At 38.6% G+C, this 25,343-nt stretch overlaps 1 protein-coding gene across 12 annotated transcripts in view; it reads left to right on the forward strand.

Annotated features, from left to right (window-relative positions):
* The window catches only part of Elavl2 (ELAV like RNA binding protein 2), a 152,377-nt gene that overhangs the window by 72,253 nt on the left and 54,781 nt on the right, over positions 1 to 25,343 (forward strand). For 4 of the 12 annotated variants that reach the window (XM_028773336.1, XM_028773341.1, XM_028773340.1 and 1 more), the window contains one exon: positions 18,813 to 19,056. In XM_028773336.1, coding sequence (XP_028629169.1) covers positions 18,813 to 19,056 — 244 coding nt within the window. Of the gene's footprint in view, positions 1 to 15,985; positions 16,077 to 18,557; positions 18,573 to 18,812; positions 19,057 to 25,343 lie in introns of those variants that run through there. The other 8 variants (XM_028773330.1, XM_028773332.1, XM_028773331.1 and 5 more) reach the window with 4 other exon arrangements.

Below are 25,343 nucleotides of genomic sequence, written 5' to 3' on the forward strand. Positions count from 1 at the left end.
ATATATAAAATGACTTTCTAAAAGAAAGAATGAAAAAATACATTACAGTTAGGAGAATTTTCCAAGGTTAAAATTCCTTGAGAGGTCACCAAAGCATTGTGAAATAGATTTGGAACTGTCTACGTTGTCCTTGGACCTTGTGTGGACTTTCACTTAATTCTGGTCTATTGCCATAGATTTTTAGTTGTCTATTAGTTTTGGGGCAGGGGATTGTGCGTAGACTGTCAGATTCTGTTGTAAATACCCACTGTCTAATCTGAAATTCTGAACTCTGATGAAGAACTGAACTAAAGCTTTCATTTTATTTTTATTATTTATTTAGTTTGGTTCCAGTGATGGAAACTATAGCCATGTGCATGTTAAATACACATTCTGTCTACCATTGAGCCATACCTTTCAGCCTTTGAAACCTTTGTTTTAATCTACATCATGCAATTACAATCTTATTTTTTTAATATTTATTTTTAAATTTTCAGTTAGGTGTATGCATGTGTGTAAGTACAGGTGCCTGTACATGAGTACAGGTGCCTGAAGAGACCAGTTCGCACCCTGAGGTAGATGGTAGCTACTGCATGAACAGCTCTTAATTATTGAGCCATCTCTATAGTCTCAAGTCTTAGGTTTTAAATATTGCAAATAGTGGCTGTATTTAGGAACTGTACTATATTCCATGTGATTAATTTGATTTTAGGTTGCTATAGTACATTTGGTTCTGTAACATTGGTACTTAATGAAAAAAGTAATAAGAATCTTGTCATGGACAACATTGCCTATGAATGTGAGTCAAAAGTTGTCCCTCCAAGCGAATCATAGGCAGAGCCATAGCGACCTGTCGCCTGAAACTTCACCCAGTCGATACCCGGTTCTGAAGATATCTGTATTCCCCCTGAACACCCACGCTCCAGTGTCATCCCCTTCCCCATCCCACGTCCTGCCTTTCTGTGTTTATAACCCCTGTGTGAATGAGTATAAATTACAATTTGGAAAAAAAAAAGTTGTCTCTCTGTGTGATATACACATATTGTAGAATTTAACACAAGAGGATACATAGTAAGTTGAGCAAAAATAGCATGAGAAAGGGACTCTACTAAGACATATGAGGAGGACTTGGTATTGGTAAACTTTATCCAGTTGGAGGTGTTCCTCTGTGGATAGCTAGATCCCTTCTTAGTAATGTAGAAGCTTACCTTGAGGGTTAATGGCCATCTTATGTTAAAAGATAACTATATATGTGTTCTGGTATTCAAATAAACATTGAACACCTCGAGGTATTTTTAGTACATTCTCTACTGTAGCCTTGAATTCTGTGTTTGAATCTCTCATGCCAGGTTAGTAAACAAATGTAAAAGAATTGGAGCATACAAGTATTTAATGCCAATGCTGGTCCTTCTTCAGTTTATATATGGCCTAGGAAGAAGAGAAAAAAAAACATGTATGTATTATGTATGCCCTTTTGTAGGAGTAGACTCTTGCTCTCTACACTGGGAACCATACTCTTCTTCATATAGACTGGATTGAAAACATAAGATTTTTTTCTCTTTAAAGAAAATTAGTATGAGTTCTGGGCGGGGGCGAGAGTCAATAGTTTAAATAGTATCATGCAATTTGAAAGATACACAGTTGATAGAGAATAATTTAATGTGTCCCATAAAAACTTCAATTTTGGAGTTTCTCCAGCTTTTATTTTATCTTTATCTTTGGCTTTTTAGTTAATGAGACATTGCTGTAGAAGTTTAAGAGACTCTTGGAGACATCATTATTATTGCATGGTGGTGTTCTCTCTTCTTTGTTCAAGTCTCTATTTCTAGAAAATGGTAAATAATAGAGAGTTATTATCTTATGATTTTAAACAAATTATACTCTTATATTTGCCAAGTGAATCTAGAGATAGTATTGTTATGGTGCTTTGAAAACTTATATAGGAGATAAGAGCAGATTTTGGGGAGCACAGAAAATGCATCCATCTCCAATATTGTCCCTTCACTCTGTTGTACAACACACAGTCTTTTGGTAAGGCCTTGCCTTGGAAGCACCTTGGTTCTTTGTCTTACCCGTTTTGCTGTTTTGAAGTAGGTTTTCATGGAAATCTATTTGAGTAAATTAAAGGCAACAGAAAAAGTATGAATTAAACTTCCTTACACTTTTACTGTGTCTTTAGGTACCCTCTTCTGCATCTTGAAATATAATTTATGGTATGTCATGAATAGCTTTGTACTTGAGACAGGGTTATACTATGTAGCACGGGTAGGCCTGAAACCCTGAGCCTTCTGCATTAGTCTCCCTAGTGCTAGGAGCTACAATGCCCAGTTGGAAGTTTGTTGAGTGTGTAATGACTATCAGTTTGTCAGGGAGTGGGTAGAGGTGGGGGGTACCTCCATGCTTGGGATAAAGCATTTTTCTATGTACTCATCTTTTTTCAGTGTTCTGTTACCTCTGAATTCACTTTCTTCTTAATCTCTAGGTATCTCTGTTCTGGAACTTGCTCTGTAGACATCTACATTAGAGAGCAACCTGCCTCTGCCTCTCTGCCCTCCTCTCTGCCCTCTCTGCCTCTCTGCCTCTGCTCTATTGCTGGGATTCAAACCATGTACCACTACTACACCACTGCCCTGCCCTTAGCCCCTGTCTTAGTTACTATTTTTTGCTGTGAAGTGACACCATGACCAAGGAGACTTATAAAAGAGAGCTTATAAAGGGAGCTTGCTTACAGTTTCAGAAGGTGACTCTGACTGGTATGGTGGGTAGCCTGGCAACAGAAAGATCAGCTGCTAGAGCAATAGCTTAGAGCTTACATCATATCTAACAAACATGACACACAGAGAGAGGCTAATGGGGAACCATGTGAGCTTTTGAAACCTCAAAGCCTATTCTCTGTGACACACCTCTGCTAATAAGGCCACACCTCCTAATCCTTCCAAAACAGTTTACCAGTTGTGGAAAAATCATTCCATATGATCCTGAGGGGGCCATGGTCATTCAAACCACCACAGCTCCTTAAAAAAGACATTTCCTAATTTGTATGGACAAGATGACTTTCTCTTAGAACCCAGGGAAGTATCAGAATGCCAAAGCAGGTCTTATTTTCAAGTGTATTTTACACATGTTGTGGTCATATTAGGATATGATTAATAGAGAATTGATGCTTCTGTTTTGCTTATTTCATGGAATATTTTGAAGATGATTAGATCTAAAATTAAAAATTTTCAGTTTAGGTAATTATAATATATATGAAGTTTTTGTATCAATTTACTCTCCCCAGCTCATTGTCGAAGTATCTCTGTACTGTCAGTGATGAAAGACTGTTTACCACCAAGTGGTTTGCATTTTCAATCTACTGTTCTGCCAGAATTCCTTTAAAGAAATATTCACTTTACATAAGATAAAATTGTAGCAGGCAGTGACTACTACTCAGAAACCAAATCAGAAAATGTTCAGCTAGTGTTTCTTTGTAATTTCAAACTTTGATAATAAGGCAGAAGTTTATTTAATGTTAACTGCATTGTGGATGTCATGTGCTCTCTCCTGCTACTCTCTAGAGCTTTAAACATTGGGAAGCAAATGCCTCATTTCTTTTTGTTCACATACATGTCTAAACTCAGTTGTTTTAGTTAGAGGTAGTTTCCATAGCAGCGGATGACTTTGCCCTTTTTTTTCCTTGGTGAAACATTTAGCATAGGTCAGCCAGAATAGAATGGCTATGGGTCCTGGAAACTTTCCTTATATTCCTTTGACTTCTTGGGGTTCAAGCCTACTCAGGAAGGGGGGACTTGAAATGCTCATGTCTTGTGTACCTTTGTTATGCCCATCTGGTATACATGCCTGGCATATCCAGTGTGTCAGAGAAATTGTTTTCTGACCTTGAGTGCCTTTTCTAATCTTATACATTAGACCTTAGCTGAAGGACAAGGGTACACACTTCATATGTGGTCTTGGTTTTATTTATGCTTCTTTGTTGAGATATGCTTATCTTGAATTGTGATGTGGTGACAGTGTGACACACATACACCTGTCTTCTCTTCTCCTCCTACCTACTGAAGCCTGTATTCTAATGAAACATAACAGCTAAGTTTTTGGTGGTAATGTGGGCTCAACTAGAAGCTTGAGATTATAATGAATAGTAATTATATTCTGAAAAGAATATGTGTATGTTAATGATGAGCCATGGTTGCCTTTCCTATACAGACAACCTAAGATGATTTTACTCATTCAGGTACATGAAATTGTGATAGAGAATCTTCCTATTGGCAAGGAATGCAAGCCCACATAGTTAAATAATTGAGTGTACACATGCTCTGCCTTGATTTGCCTTCATGGCTATTATTCTGCTTTGTTAGACTTTTTATGCTTATGATGAGAAGGCAAAGACATGTAACGTGAATGCAGGGGGTGTGGACTTCTAGAAGCACTGGCTGGTTATTATCTTGCCTGGTTCAGTGTTTCTCAGAATTCTGGTGAAGGCAGTGTATCTCCTCTTTGTAGATTGACACTCCTTTTAGTCAGAAGAAAGGTAGTGAGGGTGCAGTAGGTGAAGAGAGGTTGAGTAATAGTGGAGAGCAGACGGAGTGAGTGGAACTGCTGGGGATTTGGTAGGGTTCATTGTGTGCTGTGGGAGTGCTGGACATGTGATAAACAGATAGGTGGCAACTTCCTTGGGGAGCTGAGGCATTGCTTTATTGGCAGCATGGAGTCAGCAAAAACCTTGCAAAGAGATGGTTGTGGGATGCTGGCTATTTGGGGGAAGCTCTGTGTAGTTTAGGATTGGAAAGAAGATTGCAGATGGGTTTAAGCATGCAAGCAAAGAGTAGTTAGGAGGCTTTCAATGGGCTCCTAACTAACTCTGGTCTCAAATCCCAGTGTTTCTGCTTTATACGTGTGTAATGAAATCCTCACTTAGAGCTGAGCTAGGTGGTACAAGCCTAGGATCCTAGCTCTCTAAGAGACTGAGGCAGGAGGATCATAAGTTTAAGGCCTGCCTAATCTACAGTATGAGTTTAAGGACAGCCTAAGCAACTTAGAATAGATCTAGTCTCAAAATAAAGAAAAAGGTCTGGGGATATGACTCACTCAGTACAACATCTGCTTAGCAAGTACTAGGACTACCTGCCTTCTATATCACTCTCCCTCATTTGTAAATTGAAGATCATATATTTAACTCATTGGAAAAAAATTATAGAACTTATACTGCACATGAAAATTAAGTGAAATTCTATCTTTAAAATTATTTGGCATACAATAAGTAGCCTTTTTTCTTCTACTTTTCCCTTTTTTACTTTTACTTTTTGGTCAAAGGATTCATTGAACTCCCCAAAAGGCAGTTATATTATTCTAATAACCTCTTTTTGTACCAGAATTATGCAAATTCTGTGGAGGATTCAGGGTGCCTTATTTTTCTTTTAGCTAAACATCTCAAAACCACAGTTAATGCAGGCTTATAAAAACCATGCTTAAATTTAGGTTGGCTTGACAGTCATGGTAGAAGAAACATGATGAAGGAAAGTGAGTGGCCCTGTGTGATTGCATCATTTTCCTGATTGTGAATAAACATCCCTCTAGCACTATATGATGTGTATTATCAATCTAGACTTTAGAGTCTCTACTTCCAGAAGTAGAAGGAGAAGATACTTGGTTCATCTTTGAAACCCTTATTTGTAAAAGAAGTAGGGTGGGTGGTGAATTCTGAGTATTAAAGTCCTAAGAAGCTGAGCAATACAGGGTGAAATACCAAGGTGAGGAGGAGGAAAGCCAAGGGCAATCTTTTTTTTCCTAAAGAAGGCATGCACTTTTTAAAAAACATACTCACTTTACATCTTACTCACTGCCCCCTTCCTGGTCATCCCACAATTCTTCCTCCCATCCCTCTGTCCTCTTCTCCTCTAAGTGGGTAGGTTCCCCCTTGGGTAGCCCCTACTCTGACACATTAAGTCTCTGCAAGGCTAGGCACATCCTCTCCCATTGAAACCAGACAAGGCAGCCCCACAAGAACATATCCAGGGACAGGCAAGAGCTTTTGGGTAGCTCCTGCCCCAGTTCTGGACCCATATGAAGACCAAGCTGCATATCTGCTAAATTTGAGTGAGGTGGTCTAGGTCCACCCCTTGTATGCTCTTTGGTTAACGGTTCAGTCTCTTGAGAGACCCAAGGATCCAGGTTAGTTGACTTTTGGTCTTCCTGTGGGGTTCCCATCCTCTCCAGGGCTCACAATCCTTCTTCTTATTCTTCCATGAGTTCCCAAGCTCCATCTACTGTTTGGCTGTGGGTGTGTCTGCATCTGTCTGAGTCAGCTGCTGGATGGAGCTTCTTAGAGGATAACCTTGCTACAGGAGTCTACAATCATAACAGAGTATCATTAATAGTGTCAGGGGTTGGTGCTTGCTTGCACATGGGAAGGGTCTCAAGATGGGCCAGTTATTGATTGGCAATTCCCTTAGTCTCTGCTCCATTCCTGTGACTGCATTTCTTATAGACAGGATAAATTTTGGATGGAAGCTTTGTAAGTGGGTTGGTGTCCCTATTCCTTTGCTGGGGTTCCTGCCTGTCTACAGGAGGTGGCCTCTTCAGGTTCCATATCTTCAGTGCTGAGTCACCTGCATTGATTCTTGAGTCCCTCCCTTATCCCAGGTCTCTGTCTCATCCTGGAGATGCCTCCCCCAACTCCCCTCCCCATCCCCTCTCCGTCCCAGTTCCCTGCTTCTATCTACCTCATATGACTATTTTATTCCCCCTTCTAAGTGGGATTCAGGCATCCTTTCTTGTGCCTTCCTTCATGTTTAGCTTCTTTGGGTCTGTGAAGTGTAGCATGAATATTTTTTATTTTATGGCTTATTTATCCACTTATAAGTGAGTACATACCATGCATGTTCTTTTGGAACTGGGTTACCTCACTCAGGATAATATTGTCAAGTTCCATCCATTTGCCTGTAAAATTCATGATGTCTATTTTTTTAAATAGCTGAATAGTATCCCATAGCATCAATGTACCACATTTTCTTTATTCATTCTTCAGTTGAGGGACATCTAGGCTGTTTCCAGTTTCTGTCTATTATGAGTAAAGCAGCTATGAACATAGATGAGCAAATGTCTTTGTGGGATGGTGGAGTATCTTTTGGGTATATGCCCAGGAGTGGTATAGCCGGGTTTTGAGGTAGAACTATTGAGGGCATCCACTTTTAAAGTAAGGCAAATTAAAATAGATAAGGCTGTAATCCAGATGTGAGGCAGTGCTTGGATTATTGACACTGTCTATATTTAAATATATTATTTAGACAGCTGGGGTTAAAAATTGCAGCAATTGAAGTGAAAACTGCGATCTTTGTCACTGTTTGTGACTGCTAAATGTAGTTTAACATAGTAGTATCTGCTTTAGATGTCCAGGATAGGCGATGACACTAATGATTAGGAAAATGTTTTCTGTCCAGTGTTCCCATTTCATATGAGAGACTTCTGAAATTCTGCAGTGTTGTTGCCCATTTAGATGTTGGGAGTTGTAGAAGGGGTTATCCAAGCTTATCCTGAAAGACTGACAGATTTTCTATGGTAGCATTTGAAAGAAGCATTTTTCCTTGTCTAGTGACAATTATACCAGCCTCATACTCATTAAACACTTTAGTTTGTAAAGTGCTTTGACATATTTTCTGCTTGATATTTGTACATAACGAAAGCATTTAAAGAAAGTGGGCCCTTTTCCCCCTTCCCCCTTTCTCTCTTCCAAGAAAATAGATAACTCAAGGGCTAAATTAATTTGTGGTTTAAGTCTCTGTAAAGTTTTTCTTAGGTTCATGGAACCTGTGATTACATCTCTACCTTCTTTCATTCCTTGCCACCAGGTGATAGATCCTCTTTTTCAATAACTTGGAAATATGCTTGTGTATAATTACACAGGTCTCTGCACACAGAGACTTACACATTTGTCTCACTCTTCAGTTCTAACTCAGGGAACTAGCCCAGTGAACTTGTAGGGACCTTGAAGCATGTGTTTCCAGTGTACTTTGCACTATTGGTGTGAGGATGTCGTGGGAAGTCAGAGCCCACAGAAGTGAAGTGAGTGCAGTCTTTGCTCTGCTAGAGGGCAAGGGTATGGGCTCTGAAGCACCTTGACTAGTTTCCTTCTTAAGAGCGACGTCTGGATCTGTGTGAGTGGTGGGATTAGCTCTTTTCTTTTTTCTTTTCTTTTTTTTCTTTTATTTTAGCTTTAACTCATGTACATTATTCTTAGGCAACCTATCAACTAGAAACATCCTTGGGAAGCTTCCTCCAAACTCTCCTCTCATTGGAATTACAAATAAAAGTAACATGTTAATTGAATGCAAATTCTTGGAATGTAGTAAATAACTAGGAGTTTAATTACCATAACAAGTCACAGATGTACCTAAGCCATTTTTTTCTAGCTGGAATATAGGTTTTAAATAAAACTGCCATTAGAGGAGAGAGCAGGAGAGCTAGACCCAGGGAAATAAAATAACTCTGTTGGTGTGAATCTTGTTTTTAAAAGATGCCCCAACTTACTTACTAAATGTTTCATAGTTGTGTGTCTAAATTCAATGCATTTACTCCTTGGGATTTCACACAACCTAAAAGAAAACTGTTACATAGATAAAGTCCAGTAAGAAGGTGCTCTTTTCAGAGATAAGGGGCATGGATTATCATAGACAAGACAAAAGAGAGCATCACTCTACTTTCCATGATGCCTTAATCATACGGTTTTATGTGTCCTAGGATATTATCTCTAGATTTCAGTTTCTTTTAAATCATAGAGATATTTGTAACCTTGCAGCATTATGAAGAATATATATATATATCTTGTATCAGCTGACATTTCAGATGCCTTTATTTTATTATAAACTGCTTGGGGTTAAATTAACTATAGCATTTGAGATTTCTTTTTTTCTCCTTCCTTTCTTCTCTGTCTCTCTCTGTCTCTCTGTCTCTCTGTGTCTCTGTCTCTGTCTCTCTCTCTCTCTCTCTCTCTCCCTCCCTCTCTCCCCCCCCCTCTCTCCCCCCCTTCTTTCTTTTCTCGTTTTAAATGACAGTGAAAAATAAAATGTTACCCTAAGTGTCCAGATGGAGGACTGTGGCCCTTTATAACAGTTGTAAGTTAAAGTGGTATTTCTGTCCGTAAGCCTTCCTTGTCTTTTATATTCCCTTTGAGATTAAGCATTCCTCCTGTTCTGGAGCTTAAACATGACAGAGTATTTTAGTGTTTCTATCATACAGAGGAACCATGTTTTTAACCTACCTTATGAAAACACTCAACTACTGGGATTAATTTGAGGATTTCCAATCAGCCTTTCACAAAGTGTTCTACCCTGAGGGAGTTCCTGATAGCTGTGATTTCTGTAGAAGAATGTGAAGTTAATCCAATTTCTGTGCTGATTACTATGTGAGCTGTCTTAATTTAGCAGTTCACATCTATCTGCCTATATGAAACAACCCTGCTACAGAAACAGAAGGCGAAATTGACTTGATTCTCACTATACTCCTGTTCCCATTTAGGTTCTGCAGCCATGTAATGGCTTGGAAATTAATTAGGCCCACTGAGGTTGGGATGAAAGAATGGAGTGGCAATGATTCATCGCCAGAAGTTAATGGATTAGTATATTCCATGCTAACCAAGACATGGTCAACCCACAGGCTCATTTCACTATTCTACAGTAGGACAAATGGCCCCATTGAAGTAGAGTGTACTCTCACTTCAGAAAATGACATTTATTAAATGGTGTCTCAGTTTTTTGGGGTAAAACTGAGATTTTTCTTGTTCTTGGATGATTTAAATGGACTTGTAATACAAATCAACTTTCTTGGGAATGGTGGTGTGCACATTCATTTATTCATTTTTTTCCTTTGTTATTTTGAGACAGGGTTTCTCTGTGTAGCCTTGGCTGTCCTAGAACTAGCTCTGTAAACCAGACTGACCTCAAGCTCACAGAGAGCTTCCTGCTTCTGCCTCCTGAGTGCTAGGATTAAATGTGTGCACCATTGTGTCAGAAGGGGTTGGTGGTACTTTAAGACCAGGTCCTATGAAGTAGCCCAGGCTGGCTATGAACTCATCCTGATCCTTATGCTTAGCCATACATGAGGTCTGGGATTGCAGGCCTGTGAAACTGTGTTGCATGACTTTAGCTATGTCTGTAAAATTAAATGATTTTTTTTACATTTGCTATTAAATAAATGAATACTGAATTATCTTTTGAAGAATACACTATAAAGAAATCTTGCAGAGAATAGCTTGACTTAATGCCCATTTTTTTATGCGAGGTTTTCTGAGACTCTTTTCCTTCTGTTTAAGGTCTAGCTCTCCGTGTGGAAACCTTTCATTTGCTTATTCATCTTGTATTCTTAGTTCCCAGCAAATATACATATTTTGGTGATTTTCTTCAAATACAAGCAGTTGGAATGAAAACCATTTTTTTTTGTTTTGTTTTGTTTTTGTTTGTTTTTTGATGGTAGATTTAAGCAGTTTGCTGACATAAAGTGTAGCCATTGAGCTGTATGCTTCCTCCTGAGTATATCCAGAATCTGATGGCTTCCCCTGACAGCACCTTGCTCAGCCTTTGTCATCCTCATGTGCCTGGTTTATTGTGATTACTACTTACCTGACCTAACTTCTTTCAGACTTGGTGAGCCTTCCTACACAGGAACCACAAAGTTGAAACCCTTTTTAGCTTTCTTTTCTTCAAATGACCTTCAAGGACTTATGTGATCTGGCTTCATCACCTTTTTGACTGGTCTTTCACTTTCAGTGTAGCTCCTCATTGCTCTACACAGCAGCCTAACTTAGACGTACCTGGAATATTTTTCTTGATAGTCCAGTGGGGACTATTTTTTTCTCTTACATTCCAGATTACTGTAACAGAATAAGTAGCGGCTTTAGTTTTTAAACACAATACATGCCACTGTCTGACAGCACTATAGGTCAGAAGTCCATTCAAAGTAGGTCTGAGTCAGCCAAGATGAAGTTTCCTCTGGAGGCTTGAGGAGAAAATGTTTCCTCCTCTGCTTTACCGGCTAGAGGCTGAATGAAGTCCTTAAGATGCTGTGACTTCTGGAGAGTGTGACTGTCCCATTCCCTTCTTTGATGTACAGGAATCATGGATAATTCTCTACATCCTCCTGGATGATGTAGGACAACCTAATGTTTATAAGATCTGTTGATTTGCCATCTTAATTCCCCTTGGTGTGTAACATGCATGACAAATTCACACACTAAGGGGAATAAGATGAAGTTCTCTTCTCAGTGACATCTGCTGTTTATTAATTGAAACTTTCACCATTATTTCCACATTGTCACTGCTACTTCCTCTGCTCTACATTTTCCTTCATTTCAAAGCATGCTTTCTCTATATGTGTTCCTATATGTGTTCCTTCTGGCTCTCCTCTATACATCTTATTCTGTTGCATGTGTGTACCCTGGTACTTTCTTCTTGCAGTCAGTTCCTCCATCATCTAAAGCTGTAGACCCAAGGAGGAGGTGCATGCAGATGTCTGTTGAATGGATGGACAGCATGGGCGAGCAAGTCTTTTTAATTTAATTTGTTTTCCCACTGACTAACATGATTGGCTGTAATAAGCGCAGAATAAAGGAATGAATTTAGAGCCCTGCACTCATCTTCATCCACAAAGCTCAAAGCCTTTAATCCTGCCAGCTCTGAAACTCCAAACCTACAGACTGGCATCAGAAGAGACTTGACTTGTGTGTAGAATCTGTAATGGGACAATAGTACTATCTGCTAAAGAAAGTTTCTTGTGGTATTCCTGCAGCGGGTTGGTCTGCTGTTAACCTCAAGGACAAATATCTGAGTCTGAGGTTGAGGAATTCATGGAGCTGATGAGATAAAGTGGTATAAGGTTGACTTGACAAGGGTTTTATGATTCAGGGGTTTCTATGAAGCTTAAAAATCAATTATTGTGTTGGACCTATGAAACAAAGAGGTTTGAAGAGAACACACCAACTGTTCGTCCTTGTAACTCACAAGTTAGCTCTGATTTCAAAGCTTGGTTGAATATTCTCTTGTTTACTTCAGTAAATCCAGCAGTATATCATGAAGCTGTCACTGTAATGATTGCAGTGGGGACAATAAATATTAACTGCAGCAGTGGTGAACCACAGACTTGTGATTTCATCTGTCCTCAGGCTGATTTCATCTTCCATGACCCTGACGACTTCATGTTCCAGTTTCTTAGCATGAGTTCACTAATGGAAGACAGTGTCTAATCAGGGTTCCACCCCCCATCCCCAACTTTAGTTTTTAAATTTTAGAGATAGGTGCCTTCCTTCCACCTTGTAACTTAACTTGGTGTTTAGAGGAAGTCTTACTGTAAGGAGGAAGACATTACACCTGGAGGTGGGTGTGGAGTCCAAGGTCATTGTAACCAACTGGATTATTTTAGTCTGAGAGAAATGCTTGTCCTTGCCTTGAGCCATGATTCTTTTTAGAGAGATCATTTGTATTTGCCTAGCGTGCCTAGCCCGTATCAAATTAAAGCCATTTAAGACCTGTAACTTAAGAATAATGGGCTTCTGGATTCCTTTGTATCAGAATTTATTTTCTGTTGGCTTTCCTTTCTATTCTCTTGGCTTTTGACCATTTTGCTAAGTGATCCCTAAATCCCATATGGCCTATCTTCATAACTGTACTGGACAGAGGCATGGAACTTACCTGTGCCATGTTTCAGGATTTGTTTTGACTTTTGAGTTTTTATAGTTGGCAAACTGTTCTTGAGATAGAAATCACACACCTGCTCACTTCACAGATAAGTGGTTTCCTTTGCTGAGCTGTGTAATAGCAATGTGGATTTTAGGGAGGGGTGGTGACTGGTGGAATGCTCCCAAAATGGAAAATATTCTTTCATTGTTATGTTTATAGTGAAATGCTTGAGGTGGGGCAGAAAAACTATTGAGTTTACATGTATTAAAGATGGTGTGGTTCATCCTTTCAATCCCTAACCTTTGAAGAAACTTTTGTTTTTCCTTGTACAGTTCTCTCAAAGGGAGAGCATCAGCAAAGCAAGAGAGTAAGGCACTGGGCTTGTTGGAGGGACAAAGAGGGCTCAGATGCCCAAGGCTGGTAATAGTAAAGGGTGCAGGGTGCTCAGTGTCTATAGTGTACCTAGTGTTTGATCTGATAGGTAGCAGGTGGCTGATGATGCTTTAGGAAAAGCTCCCTGGAAAAGGAAATGTGACTTAAGATGAGGAAGGGACCATCAGAGTGGCTGTAAGTCTGAGAGCCCATATCAGTTTTACTTAATTCCCCCCACCCCCTAAATGCAGTGTTTTTCACACTCCCAGGCTTAACTCATGATAGACCAGTGTGGTGCCACTGAGCCAGAATCCCAACCTGGGAACTGGTATGAGGATGATAAACATAGCAGTGGAGTGGACTGTTAGGGCAGACTACACCAGCCTCACCAGGAACTTTGGAATGATCATTTCAGTACACTGCTTTGACTCTGACTTGTACAGGTCTGGTCTCTATATCCCATGGTATTTAGGCTTTGGAATCCATTCTCCTAGCTCAGTCATAACACTAGGTGAACTTAACAAGAATTCTCAAGATATTTTAAAAGTGTCTTTTGACTAGAATCTGTCTTACATGGTGGCTGTCTGGAAGAGGTTTTAAAATAGCAAAGCTTATCTTAGTTTACAGAATGTTTTTGCTTTTGTTTTGTTTTTCAATTATGGAGATTAGGAAGTGGAGACTTTTCATGTTTCCACATGAGGTTGGGTAACTGCTAGGCCACTTTGACATCTCCTATTCTTACTGTTGCCAGCCATGAAGAACAAACAAAGTTCTAGTTGTGATCTCAGATTTCCACCAGTGTAAGAACATGTAGATGCAGAAGTACACAGTAATGTTCACAGGAAGTACATATAATTGAAAGAAAAAAGCGGGGAGCATCAAACATGGAAAGCTTTAGTGCCTGTTGTAGCTAAATTGTACAACCATGAAAAGAAAAAGCTACCTTCCTCCCTTCCCCTGTGAGACCCATGCTCCCAGCAAACTGTTTCTCACCATTATTTTTTGTAGCTTAATGCAAGTATAGAATATTCTAGATTGATCTGTGAAAGTGCCTTTTCATAAGTTATTGTGCTGAGAATAACAGGATGAAAAGCAGTCTGAATTGGCACAATTGATGTCTAAATTAAGAGGTGAACATATATGAAACATTTTTTTAAGCCTTAAAATTAATGGCTCTGTTTCACTGCAATACTGCTTTTTTTTTTTTCCTTTCCAAAGAGCCTCAGAGCCAGTAGAGTCTATAAATAGTGCACAGCCGGGTTGTCTGTGGTAGATTGAGTGGAGCAGAATCACCTGTCCTTAAGTGAAGGGGGAGTAGCTTTACATTTTTAGTAACTGAATTGTTGGCCAGCATAAAGGTAAGGGCCATGTGAGCAACTTATTTATAACTTCCCATAAAGGTGTGTGTCTGCCTCAAGTGGAGAGACTGTCTGGCTGCTGGAAATGTAAAAGTGCAGTGGAATCATTTTCCATCAGCGGCCTTCTCAGCTTAGTCGCTTCAGTAGAGACTGTTCGAATCCCTGGGGCTTGCAAAGGAGGGGTATCAGGAGCTTAGCTCGTTAGTGTGTCTCCTATGGAATATAGGGGATGGGGCCATTAGAGCATTTTACCAGATTTTAGGTAACGTTTGGATATTAACTCCTGAATGTATCCTGGACGTACACTTTGGCTTGGTTTAACCTGTTGGGTGTGGTAGTCCTGCTCCACAGTTGGGCTCTTGCCAAACTATTTCATGTCTATAAAGCACTGTATCTCAGGTTAAGTGTAACCGTATGAGGAACTGTACAATGAAAGACAGCAGGGTTAAACCAAATTCTCTGGTTACAGTGGGAGAAAGGAAGAACAGCAAGGCATTTGCATGCATCCACAGAGAAGCCTTTAAATCCTTTCATAGATGCCACAGTCCACTCAATGTTCGCTTCATGTGCATCATGTAGTCAGTTTTTTAACTCTGAAGCTGAAACTTGTAGTTACTAAAATGTAAGGGGATTTTTCTTTTCAGCCCTTGTTCATTATTTATTTCTGAGCCTGAGTTTTCCTATTGCTATGTTTGTCATTTTAAGCATATGGGTATATAGCTAAAAAGTAAACTTTGGCTTTTGGGCCACTATCACAGCTCTGTTTAGTCTTCAGGCAAACTGAAATAAGGGATAAATGGTCTGTTAATGCTCTTGGAGGCCTCATGGCAGGACTAATTTTAAAGCATGCTGGGTTCACAATTTACATATTATAAAAATGTTTACTTGATTTCATTCAGGGACAAAGCTAACATCCTATACAGTCATTGCCCTAAAAATCCTGTTTATTGGTCTAATTATTTCAATTGAAAGATACTGGTTTACTGCCCCTTCCTTAGTTTATGTGAACAGTTCTGGGTGAAACTGGTGGAGACTAGTGTAACCATAGTGGCAGAATGACCTCAAGGGGATTTGCTTCCCTTTTAATTTGAAGGCCCAGGATTAAGGATCATTTGTAGTATAATGTAACAGTGTGGGCAAATATAGCTTCGCTTAATGTCCCTTTGATATTTAGGAGAGAGAGTGCTTTTATGCAAAAGCAATCACTTTATGAATCGCTTGACTGCTTTTCTCACTAAAATTTCATTCACATTTCCTCCCTTTATTCACATCCATTGGAGGACTTCATGTAGTATTTTCATTTAATTTATTAATTTATTTCTGTTATTTTTGAAACGGAATTTAAGGTAGTTTTAAAAGGTAGATTCCAAGACAACTAGGTAGTACTGTTTTAAAATCAGGCTCTTAATTACAAATACTTAACATTTATGCAAGAAAACTACATGTTAAAATAAATTTGGAAAGATTAGATTGGAATTGCCTCAAATTCAATTAAGCCCCACTGCATGGACGTGCTGGGAATATGAAGACAATCACTGTAAATTTGTGCAAGCTGACATGTTACATTACCTTGCTCTACTCTAACGTATGGTACTTTTTGTGTCCATATTGCAGACGGCAACTCCAAACTAACATGGCAGTCAGACTGTGTGATGTGGCTTCTCTGCTTAGAAGCGGTTCGTGGGCAGCAGAGCCTTGGACCGGGGTCTGTGGGATTTTTCTTAAATTCTGTAGGCTACTTTTTTTTAGCATGTTGCAGAAGTGCCGAGGCCATACCAAACACTTGAACCTTTAATTTGGCATACTAATCATTCTTACGGACTATGGTATGGCCATCGTTAAGTATTAAAAGCACATTGCAATTTTAACTGTGGTGATATATATAGATCAGAACGGTGCTGTTATATGTAACTGAAATAATTGAAATTAGGATTTTAGTGCAGACTCAAAAGAGTGACAAGCTTTTTTTAAAAAAAACAAAAGCAAAAGTTTTGGTATGGTCTGATTACTAAGTTACCGTAATTCTTTACATTCTGTTTACTATGTATTTTTTTGGTTACTACATTTTGAAGTTATTTACAATTCCTGATTCTAAAAAAATTTTTGAAATTGTAAATCTGGCTGAAAATTATTTGCCCAGTAACTGTTGAAAGACTGTGCATTCTGTGAACAGTTGTGTTGAGCCTATCAATGGAGTATGCATTATTTGGAAAATATAGCACATTAGTATCATTTTATTCAGAGCAGATGGTCCTATAGCTGAAAGATGCTGTGATTTTTTTTTTCAGTGCATACAGCCTACTGCAGCTGTTCACTTGAATGTTGGCTTAGAAGCTCATTCTTGCCACCTGAACATGGAAATAAATGTGCAATTAAGTGAGAGTGTTTGTTGTCCTTACTACACCCTGCTAATGTCAGTCAATGAACATCTATATTTCACATGCCATCCCAATGAGCTCTAGACTGAACCTCACTTTTGGGGTTCTTGTACTTTGTGTACATACCCTTAATTTTGAATTATGGTTTACTTTAATATACCTTGGCCACTTTATCTCGTAGTACATTGTTTTTACAGTTGCTGAGCAGAGGTAGCCCTATGAGAGTTTTTTTTGTGAGAAGAGTGATTCACAACCAGCCCACAAACTGGAACAGTAGACTTTTACCAGAAAATCTGAAGCCTCCCTTCTCATTTTCAAGTAATATGTCATTTATAATATCTTGAAATATTTTGACTATTTTTTTTCATACAGAAGTCCAAAGATTTATTTATTATTCTTTAAGTGTTCCCTGAGAATGCTTACCCAAGAAAAGTAGTTTAAGTCTTGGGGTGGTGGGGGGAGTTCATTTCTTTGGAAAAGAAATGAAGCTATTGAAAGGTTACAGGTTGATTATTTCCTAACTACTCTGGCTTGAGTCCATTTTTATCTTGATTATGCTGATTCTTGTCCATAACCAGTTTGGATATGGTCAGTTGGCCAGTCTGTCTGGTGCTGCTTTCCTATGTAAACTTCCCTTGGCAATTGAGATTTTCTATCCATAGATGTACATACACTTTTATTTTTTCTTAGGCAATTTACTTTTTAAAAGATGTTTTTCCCATTCACCTATAATCAGCCCCTTTCCCCCCTCTACTTTGCTTTTTTTCTTTTATCAAATTCTTTGCCTTTCCTACATTAAAGCCTCCTAAAGCTAGCATGCCATCATTTTGAGTTGTCAGGTTGGAGTAGTTCTTTGGGGAGCTGAGAGTTGTATTGGATGAGACAGAGTGTAACCTTTTCAACTGATGCTTTGAGTTTTGGATTCCCCCATAGTCATGGCTGTCCAGAGTTGGAGAGTTACTGGAAAATGCTTTTGGAGAGTGTGGGGGCTGTGGTTTGTAACTCTTTTGTTAAAGGCCCATCAAATTACTTTTAGGAAACTACATCCAAAATTGTATAATAAATGATTTTTAGAGTAGTTGGAACTGTTTGAGGCAATTATCCCCAACTCTGCTGTTCATCTTTTGGTTGGTTTATGGACACCTTACTACTTGTATTTTCAATAGCCTTGGGCTGCCCTGTTTGGAGAAGTTGTGTGTTTATATTGCTGCTTTCATGAACTCGATATGTATTTTTGGTCATGTGTTCTTAAAATTAGAGTCAAGGCAAAATATGATCCTGAATTGTTTGTGGATCCTGTTTTGGTGTTATAGATAATTTGTTGGTGGTCATCAGCTGCCAAATTGACAAAATGGCTAAATAGAGTCTATAAATGTAGACAGAATATTCATAGTTTTACTCCCAAGTTAACCTACCCTTTCACTTCTGAACATATAACATCTATTTTTTTTAATTTCTTACCAATGATAGTGGTACAAAATAATGTTAATCAAAAACATTTCAGTATGTAACCAAAACAGTACATGTTGACAAATTTTTGTTTTTGAAAGTACTTTTGCTCCTTTGCTCCTTGATTTTGTTAATGGATGCCTGTCAGTCTTAGATAATTGACTCTTATGAACTGAAGACTCTTCTTCAGAATTAATATATCACTTTTTGTTTGTTTGCTTGTTTGTTTTGGCAGCATGTTAAGCATTTTTATTTTCTAGAATAATTTTTAGTCAGGACACATTCTGTGCCCTTTGGTATTAAATCACTTCCTCTGTGGATGCTACAGGTGAGTGAGGGTATATGACTATACTCAGGATATGATTCTAGAAAATGTTTCAACATTTAAATTGTGCTTATGTGCATGTATGGAATATGTATGTGGCAATATAAACTGTTGCCTTAAGTTGAATAGCTTAATATGAAATTAGCGTGGGTGTTGCACTTTTGTTGATATTGTATTGTAATCTCAGCAGAATGACTTGTGTTTAGTGACAAGTGTTTAACTCTTGGGTGGAATCTCTAATAGGTTGTGAAATATGAATTCTGACATTTCTTATTTTCTCTGTTTTTAGCAGGTAATTGCTGCCATGGAAACACAACTGTCTAATGGGCCAACTTGCAATAACACAGCCAATGGTCCAACCACTGTAAACAACAACTGTTCCTCACCAGTTGACTCTGGGAACACAGAGGACAGCAAGACCAACCTAATAGTCAACTACCTTCCTCAGAACATGACACAGGAAGAACTAAAGAGTCTTTTTGGGAGCATTGGCGAGATAGAATCCTGTAAGCTTGTAAGAGACAAAATAACAGGTATGCAATTTTATGTAGATGGTTTACATTTAAAGGATCATGGGTCAGAATATGAAAAAAAAAGCTTTTGGAGGCTATATCTGATTATTTATTTATTTCTTAGCTGTTGTTTAAAGACCAGATTTCACTCTTTACTGCAGGTTGGCCATGTAGTCAGGCTGGTTTTGAATTCATGACAGTCCCATATTAGCTTACTGAATACTGAGATTGCCAGTGTGAGCTACCATACCTAGATGTATTTTAACTGAACACTGAATTTATTCTGAGATAAAGGATGCTGCTTTAGGAAAAATGTGTGTGTAACAACAACTTTCAGTTTAACCTTTGTTTTGTCAATATCCCTGAGCTTGTGTAACTGAACATTTCAACAGTTAGCTATAAGAAGAATATTTTGTTTTAGGAAGGGGAGGGGTACCTTGCAATAAAATTCTCCCATTAAGTCACTTTGGTCCTTCTACTTATAGAACATATGATAAAGTACTGGCTAATATGTACTCAGTTCTAAATAATTTACAATGATAGAACTAGAGAATAATGGGAGTTTGTGTTCTGTTTCTAACAAACAAAGAAGATGTAGCATATGAGCATCCTTTTTACTGTAAAGATAGTGGAAAAGAGGGGAAATTGGGCCTAAGTGATTCCCCATTTGTTGAATTTCAGTAATAGTTAGTTAAAAAATAATTTTAGTATGCCTTTTAAAAATCCGAGTAAGTTCTTATTTAAGCCCAAACTTATTTAAGGAACATGTTCTTGGAATAGGAGGTAATGGTTCCTACTGGAATTGTTTTAAAATACTAAAACCATATGTCATTAAGTATAGATAGACCTCATGGGTCTTTCATGTGAACTTTGGTGGTGCATACAACTACTTTACTCAGTTTATAAACAAGCAAATCAAACTAAGTTTTGAAATGACTGAAGTTTACTTAAAAGAGGTATGAAGGGTCCTGGCTTCACCTCTGGTTACTCGAGGTTAAGGGTAGAGATCATACTGGGGACATTTAGGACTTCCATCTAGGTGATACTTTGAGTAGCTCTGTAATCGAACCTCAGAGTCTCATTTTTTCAAGACCTTTAAGTACCTGGAGAGGTCTACTTGAGCCTCATTGTTTTGTTCCCTGAAGCTACAGATTTAAGACCTCAGACAGCTTATCTATTCACATCAGATTAAAAAGGAACCCATTGCTGATTGTGTTGCTTCTGTGTTCATTATCTTGTCCGGAGAATTCTTCAGTTGTTGAGTACTCATATCAAATGGGTCAAATTTCCTTTAGTGTCGTGTGTGTGTGTGTGTGTGTGTGTGTGTGTGTGTGTGTGTGTGTGTTTGCAGAATGGTGATTGAACCAAACTCTTCATAGATGCTATAGGCGAGCTTCTATCACTGATCTGTATTCCTGGCTATTTTCAGGTTTCCTTTACATAGGACTGCCAGTGTATGAATTTAATAGAGAGTTTTTGAAAAACCGAGCAAGGTAGAAAACAATTCTGTCCCCTATATGGATTTTATCTTTAATAGTTTTAGTAAAACAATTTTTTTGCATGTGTATTTTTTTAGGCTATTTGAAATAAGTAGTAAAGTGAGATAAATGGCATGCAGGCTGTAACATCAGTTTCTGTGGTTTCTTGTTTAATTGCTTGGTAGCAACCCTACCGATAGAGGATGAAGATGCTTGACTAGTATGTAAAAAAAAAAAAAAAATCACAATTCTTTTTTTATGAAACTGGGAGTGGTAAGTGAAAATATTAAAAAGCTTATCCATCTTTCATATTAAACATTTGCCACAGAAAACATCTTAGGGAATTTTCCACATCTTATCCTTGGTTAGATATCAGCTGGAATCATCTTATTTTTTCATAAACACTTTACAATAACGTATGTTCTAAAGCATGATGGGTAAGTTTGAGTTCTCAGCCTTCATGTCCATGGGCTCTTTGGCTTCAGTGTGATGAGCAGTGGTCATGGGAACGTGTGTCTTACCTCAGACACACAGATGCTGAAATGGAGTTGATTCTTGATGTCCCTTTGCTTCACTATCCTTGCAGTTAGAGTTCGTGATTGTATAATTTCTATTAAAATATCAGGAAAGTATATTAACTCACAGTGGTGCCCCAAACCAGTGCAAGCCCAAGCTAGATCAAATCTAACACACACTCCAGCCTCTAATTATGAAGTGATTTTCAGTTGTTAGCTGATGAGAAAATAAGGGTCAGTTTTCTCTTAAGAGTATAGCCCCTGAAAAGTTGACTGTACTCCAGTGGAAGACCATACATTCAAGAATATTTTAGGCCACACATACTGGTCTTAGAGGATTTTGAAGAAAATTCTTGGATACAGGGTTGGATAAATAGAGAACTCAAAGGTGGATCTAGGAGTAGTTAGTGGGGTGAATATTAGGAAAATGTGTTGTATGAAACTTGAAACCATCAACTAATAAAACCTAAAGATTGGAGTTAGGTGTGGTGGCTCACTCCTTTTATCTCCATACTCATGAGGTAGAGGCAATCAAATCTCATGAGTTTAGACACTAGCTTGTTCTACACAGAGAAAGTTTTAACACAGCCAGATCTACATAGAAGATCCTTGTCTTAAACTCCTTCCCCCCAAATAATAAAATAAAAGCAGAAGACCCAAAATATTTTAGTGTGGGATAAAGTAAATATTTGCAGACAGGCATCATTCTTTACATTTGAATTCTTAATTTCCACTTGAAGTTTTTCTAAAATAGTCACTGGGAATATAAGGAAACTGGGAATATATATCCAGAAAGCCAGTAGCAAGTCTAGGAAATTCTACAGTGGGTGCCATAATCACACTGTGTGTGTCATAGTCACACTGTGTGCTTTCCCCATTGATTTCCTTTGAGATAGTTTTCTGCTATGCAGTCCAGGCTGTTCTGAAACTGGCCATTATCTTAGTTCAGCTAAGAGCTGGGGATTAGAGGTATGTGGCCCTCATAAAGGCTTTTAAAGCTACAAAAGCCCTCAAAAATTATTTAAGCACTTACCAGTTTAGTCTGAAGTTCTGTGGTTTGGTCAGAAATGATCATTGTGCTCATATGATGAGTATGATACTAGGAAGTGTGTAAGAAGCCTAGGAGTAGAACAGTGGCTAAGATTCTAATCTTCTCATTATTTGCCTGGGCATTTTCTCTTTGCCATTTCTTGGTGATAAGAGCTTGCTTTGAATTTAACCACAGAACAAACTAATAAATAGGTAGAATACAACTTTTACAGGACTACCAATGGACCATCTTATGGAGAGGGTGTTATATTTGAAAAGGGAATGCAAGAGATTTGAGATCAAGACTGTAGGTTATACCACATAGATAAAAACACCCATGTTTCTCTCACAGTTGGATCTGTGGCTGTGTACTTGAGTGTTTTAGATCAGTGATTCTTACATCTGGCAACAAATTTGCCTAAGAGTTAGAACAAAACCGACCAACATCCCTGACGAGCCTTAGATTCTGGATGCTTTGGAAATCTGAAGCCAAAGACCTCCAGAGCTGTTTGTGAAGCCTCAGCAGTTGAGGAATCATGGGAGTCTCTTGAACTATGGTTGCCCAGGCACCTGTAAAGCTAGTACATTCTAGAAAGTACAAGGCACTGGGTCTCGTTCAGACTTCCTGACTAGGAGCCTGTGTATAACCTATGGAGTTTTTTTTAGTTCTTCACAAAGACATAAGAGGGGCTCCTAGGTCTTCTACTTGTTTGTTATTGTAGTGGCTGAGTAAGGTGCTGAAATTGAGGTGCCTTATTTGTATCTAGCTTAAGCTTAAAGGGTCCCTTCATGACTCCTGGTCTCTGATGAGTTCATTCTTAGCAACTAGGACTAGAGGTGTTACAATTCAGAATCTTGGGGTTCTGTCTTAACTGACGACCTGTCCCCATGGATATCCTTTATGTAATTTACTTTCTAAAACAGGATAGTGGTGTCATAGTCATGTTTCCTTTCTTGGAAAGGTAAGGGCTTCCAGGGTTACAGTTTGGGCCTCAGGTAATGGGGGCTACTTGTTTTATCTTGGTGTGGTGCCCCTTTCTTATTCATTATCATCCTATGAGGGCACCTTCTGTGTTGACTTTATTTGAATCCAATTAGAAGTTTTCCAAAAGACAAAAAGGAAAGACCTGATGCAAAGCAAACAAACAAAAACTTCAGGAACCCAGAGACTTTGCAGGTGTTGATCACCCTTGTTAGGTATAATTGAATGGTAACCAGAGGTTGTTTCTTCCCTTTAGGGGGTGTTTAGCCAATTTCATTCTTAGCTTCCTGAGAACTCTACAGCTGGTTTTTATCCTTGTTTACTCCACCACAACACTGATTTTCAAACATTTTATACCCTTCTTTTTTAAGTAAATGTAATCTTAACTCCTCAGGATTGAACTAGATAATGGTATTTTTTTTTTTTGTCGTTCCAATACATACCTTCGAATTTAATAGCATTTGTTTGCTTTCAGTCATGGTGGACACAGGCTGTTTCGATGAATGTTAATTTGAAAATACAGTGCTGTTTGTCAGTTATTATTTGGAGTGGATATAGTGACAAGTGATCAAGAATTCTGAGGCAAGTAGTTAACAACAGCAGGGTGGCCAGGCATGTAGGTAGGCAGGAACTTCAAAAACACCCATTCTGAGCCTCTGTGTTGTTTAATCATTAGGTTAGTGGCAAGGATGCATATGTTTCCAGGTCTGAAGCCCAGGATAAGCACTTTGTAGATACCTATCTATCTAGCCTGAATAATTTAGATTTTAGAGCTAAATTAATATAAAATAAAATTTGCATCAGATTTCTGGAACTATAATGAAAATTTGAAACATCTCAAGCCAGTAAACTATAGCAGCAAAACTTGTGGATTTTTATCAGTATATCGTTAGACAATATTATTTTTCATATACCCTTTTCCTTTCCAAAGGTTATGGTTAATCATCTCAAATTACGAGATTAACATTACAAAAAACTTGTCACAAAGGTCTGGGGAAGGCTTTGGAATTTAATCCAGACTCATTTTTGTTGTGTTAATCAAACACACTCTCTCTCTCTCTCTCTCTCTCTCTCTCTCTCTCTCTCTCTCTCTCTCTCTCTCTCTCTGTGTGTGTGTGTGTGTGTGTGTTGGGGGGAGTATAGTATATACATGTGAGTGTATGCTCTTGAATATGTATGAAGGCCAGAGCAGGACATCCACATTGTTACCTTGAGATTGGGTCTCATTAAACTGCAAGCTTGTCCATCAGCCTTGGTGGGCTAAACAGGGAGCTCTCAGGATCTGCCTATCTATTGCTTAAAGTGGTTTGGCCATTCTAGGCTTTTAACATGGATTCTAGAGAATTTGAACTCAAGTCTAAATCTTGAAGTACTCTTGCCCACTGAAACATCTCTCCAGCCCTACAGTAGGTAGTTTTAAAATACTATTTTCAAACCCATGTGTATATGTATGCCTACATTAGTTTATATGTAACCATTGGCATGTAGGAACTTGCAAAAGCCAGAGGACATTGGACTCCCTGGGGCTGGAGTTACAGGCTGTTATGAGTCACCTGATGTGGGTTCTAAGAACTAAATCTCTGGGTTCTTTGCAAGAGCAGCAAGCACTGTTAACTGCTGAGCCATCTCTTCATTCCCTAAAGTAGGTATTTTTATAGAACAGTTTTTGGTGTCAGTGTTGATTAATGCCAATACAAAATTACTGAAATATGTACATTTCTATGTGTACATATTTAAGAAGTTTACCACTTTCAGAGAGGAAAAGTCTTCTAATCTGTTAGGTTTACTGTATGAATGCAGGAAATTAATGAAATTCAAAGAAGTAGTTAAATAAGGGAGTGAACAGAATTTTTTTTTTGGGGGGGCAGGGTGGTTCGAGACAGGGTTTCTCTGTATAGCCCTGGTTGTCCTGGAACTCACTCTGTAGACCAGGCTGGCCTTGAACTCAGAAATGTGATTGTCTCTGCCTCCCAAGTGCTGGGATTAAAGGCATGTGCCACCGCTGCCTGGCTATTATTTTTCAAGACAGGGTTTTAGCAAGGCATGTTTGTGTGAACTTGTCTCAGGTCTGCCATCTGTAATGATGGAGGTCATTCTTTTAGCTGATGTGGGATGAGGAACACACAGACCCTGAAGGGAATCTATGCCTTGCTTTGGGGTAGAACAGGAGCTGGGCAGAGATCCACTCTTGCTTTTGTTGATTCTTGTCCATATTTAGCTTAAATAGTGCCTTTGTAAAAGCAGACTATATTAGGGTGATATTGCTGGATTTTCTGTTCAGATATGAAGCTGAATTATCTACTG

Source organism: Grammomys surdaster, unplaced genomic scaffold (genome assembly GCF_004785775.1).
Source record: "Grammomys surdaster isolate TR1022 unplaced genomic scaffold, NIH_TR_1.0 225, whole genome shotgun sequence".
Lineage (NCBI taxonomy): Eukaryota > Metazoa > Chordata > Mammalia > Rodentia > Muridae > Grammomys > Grammomys surdaster.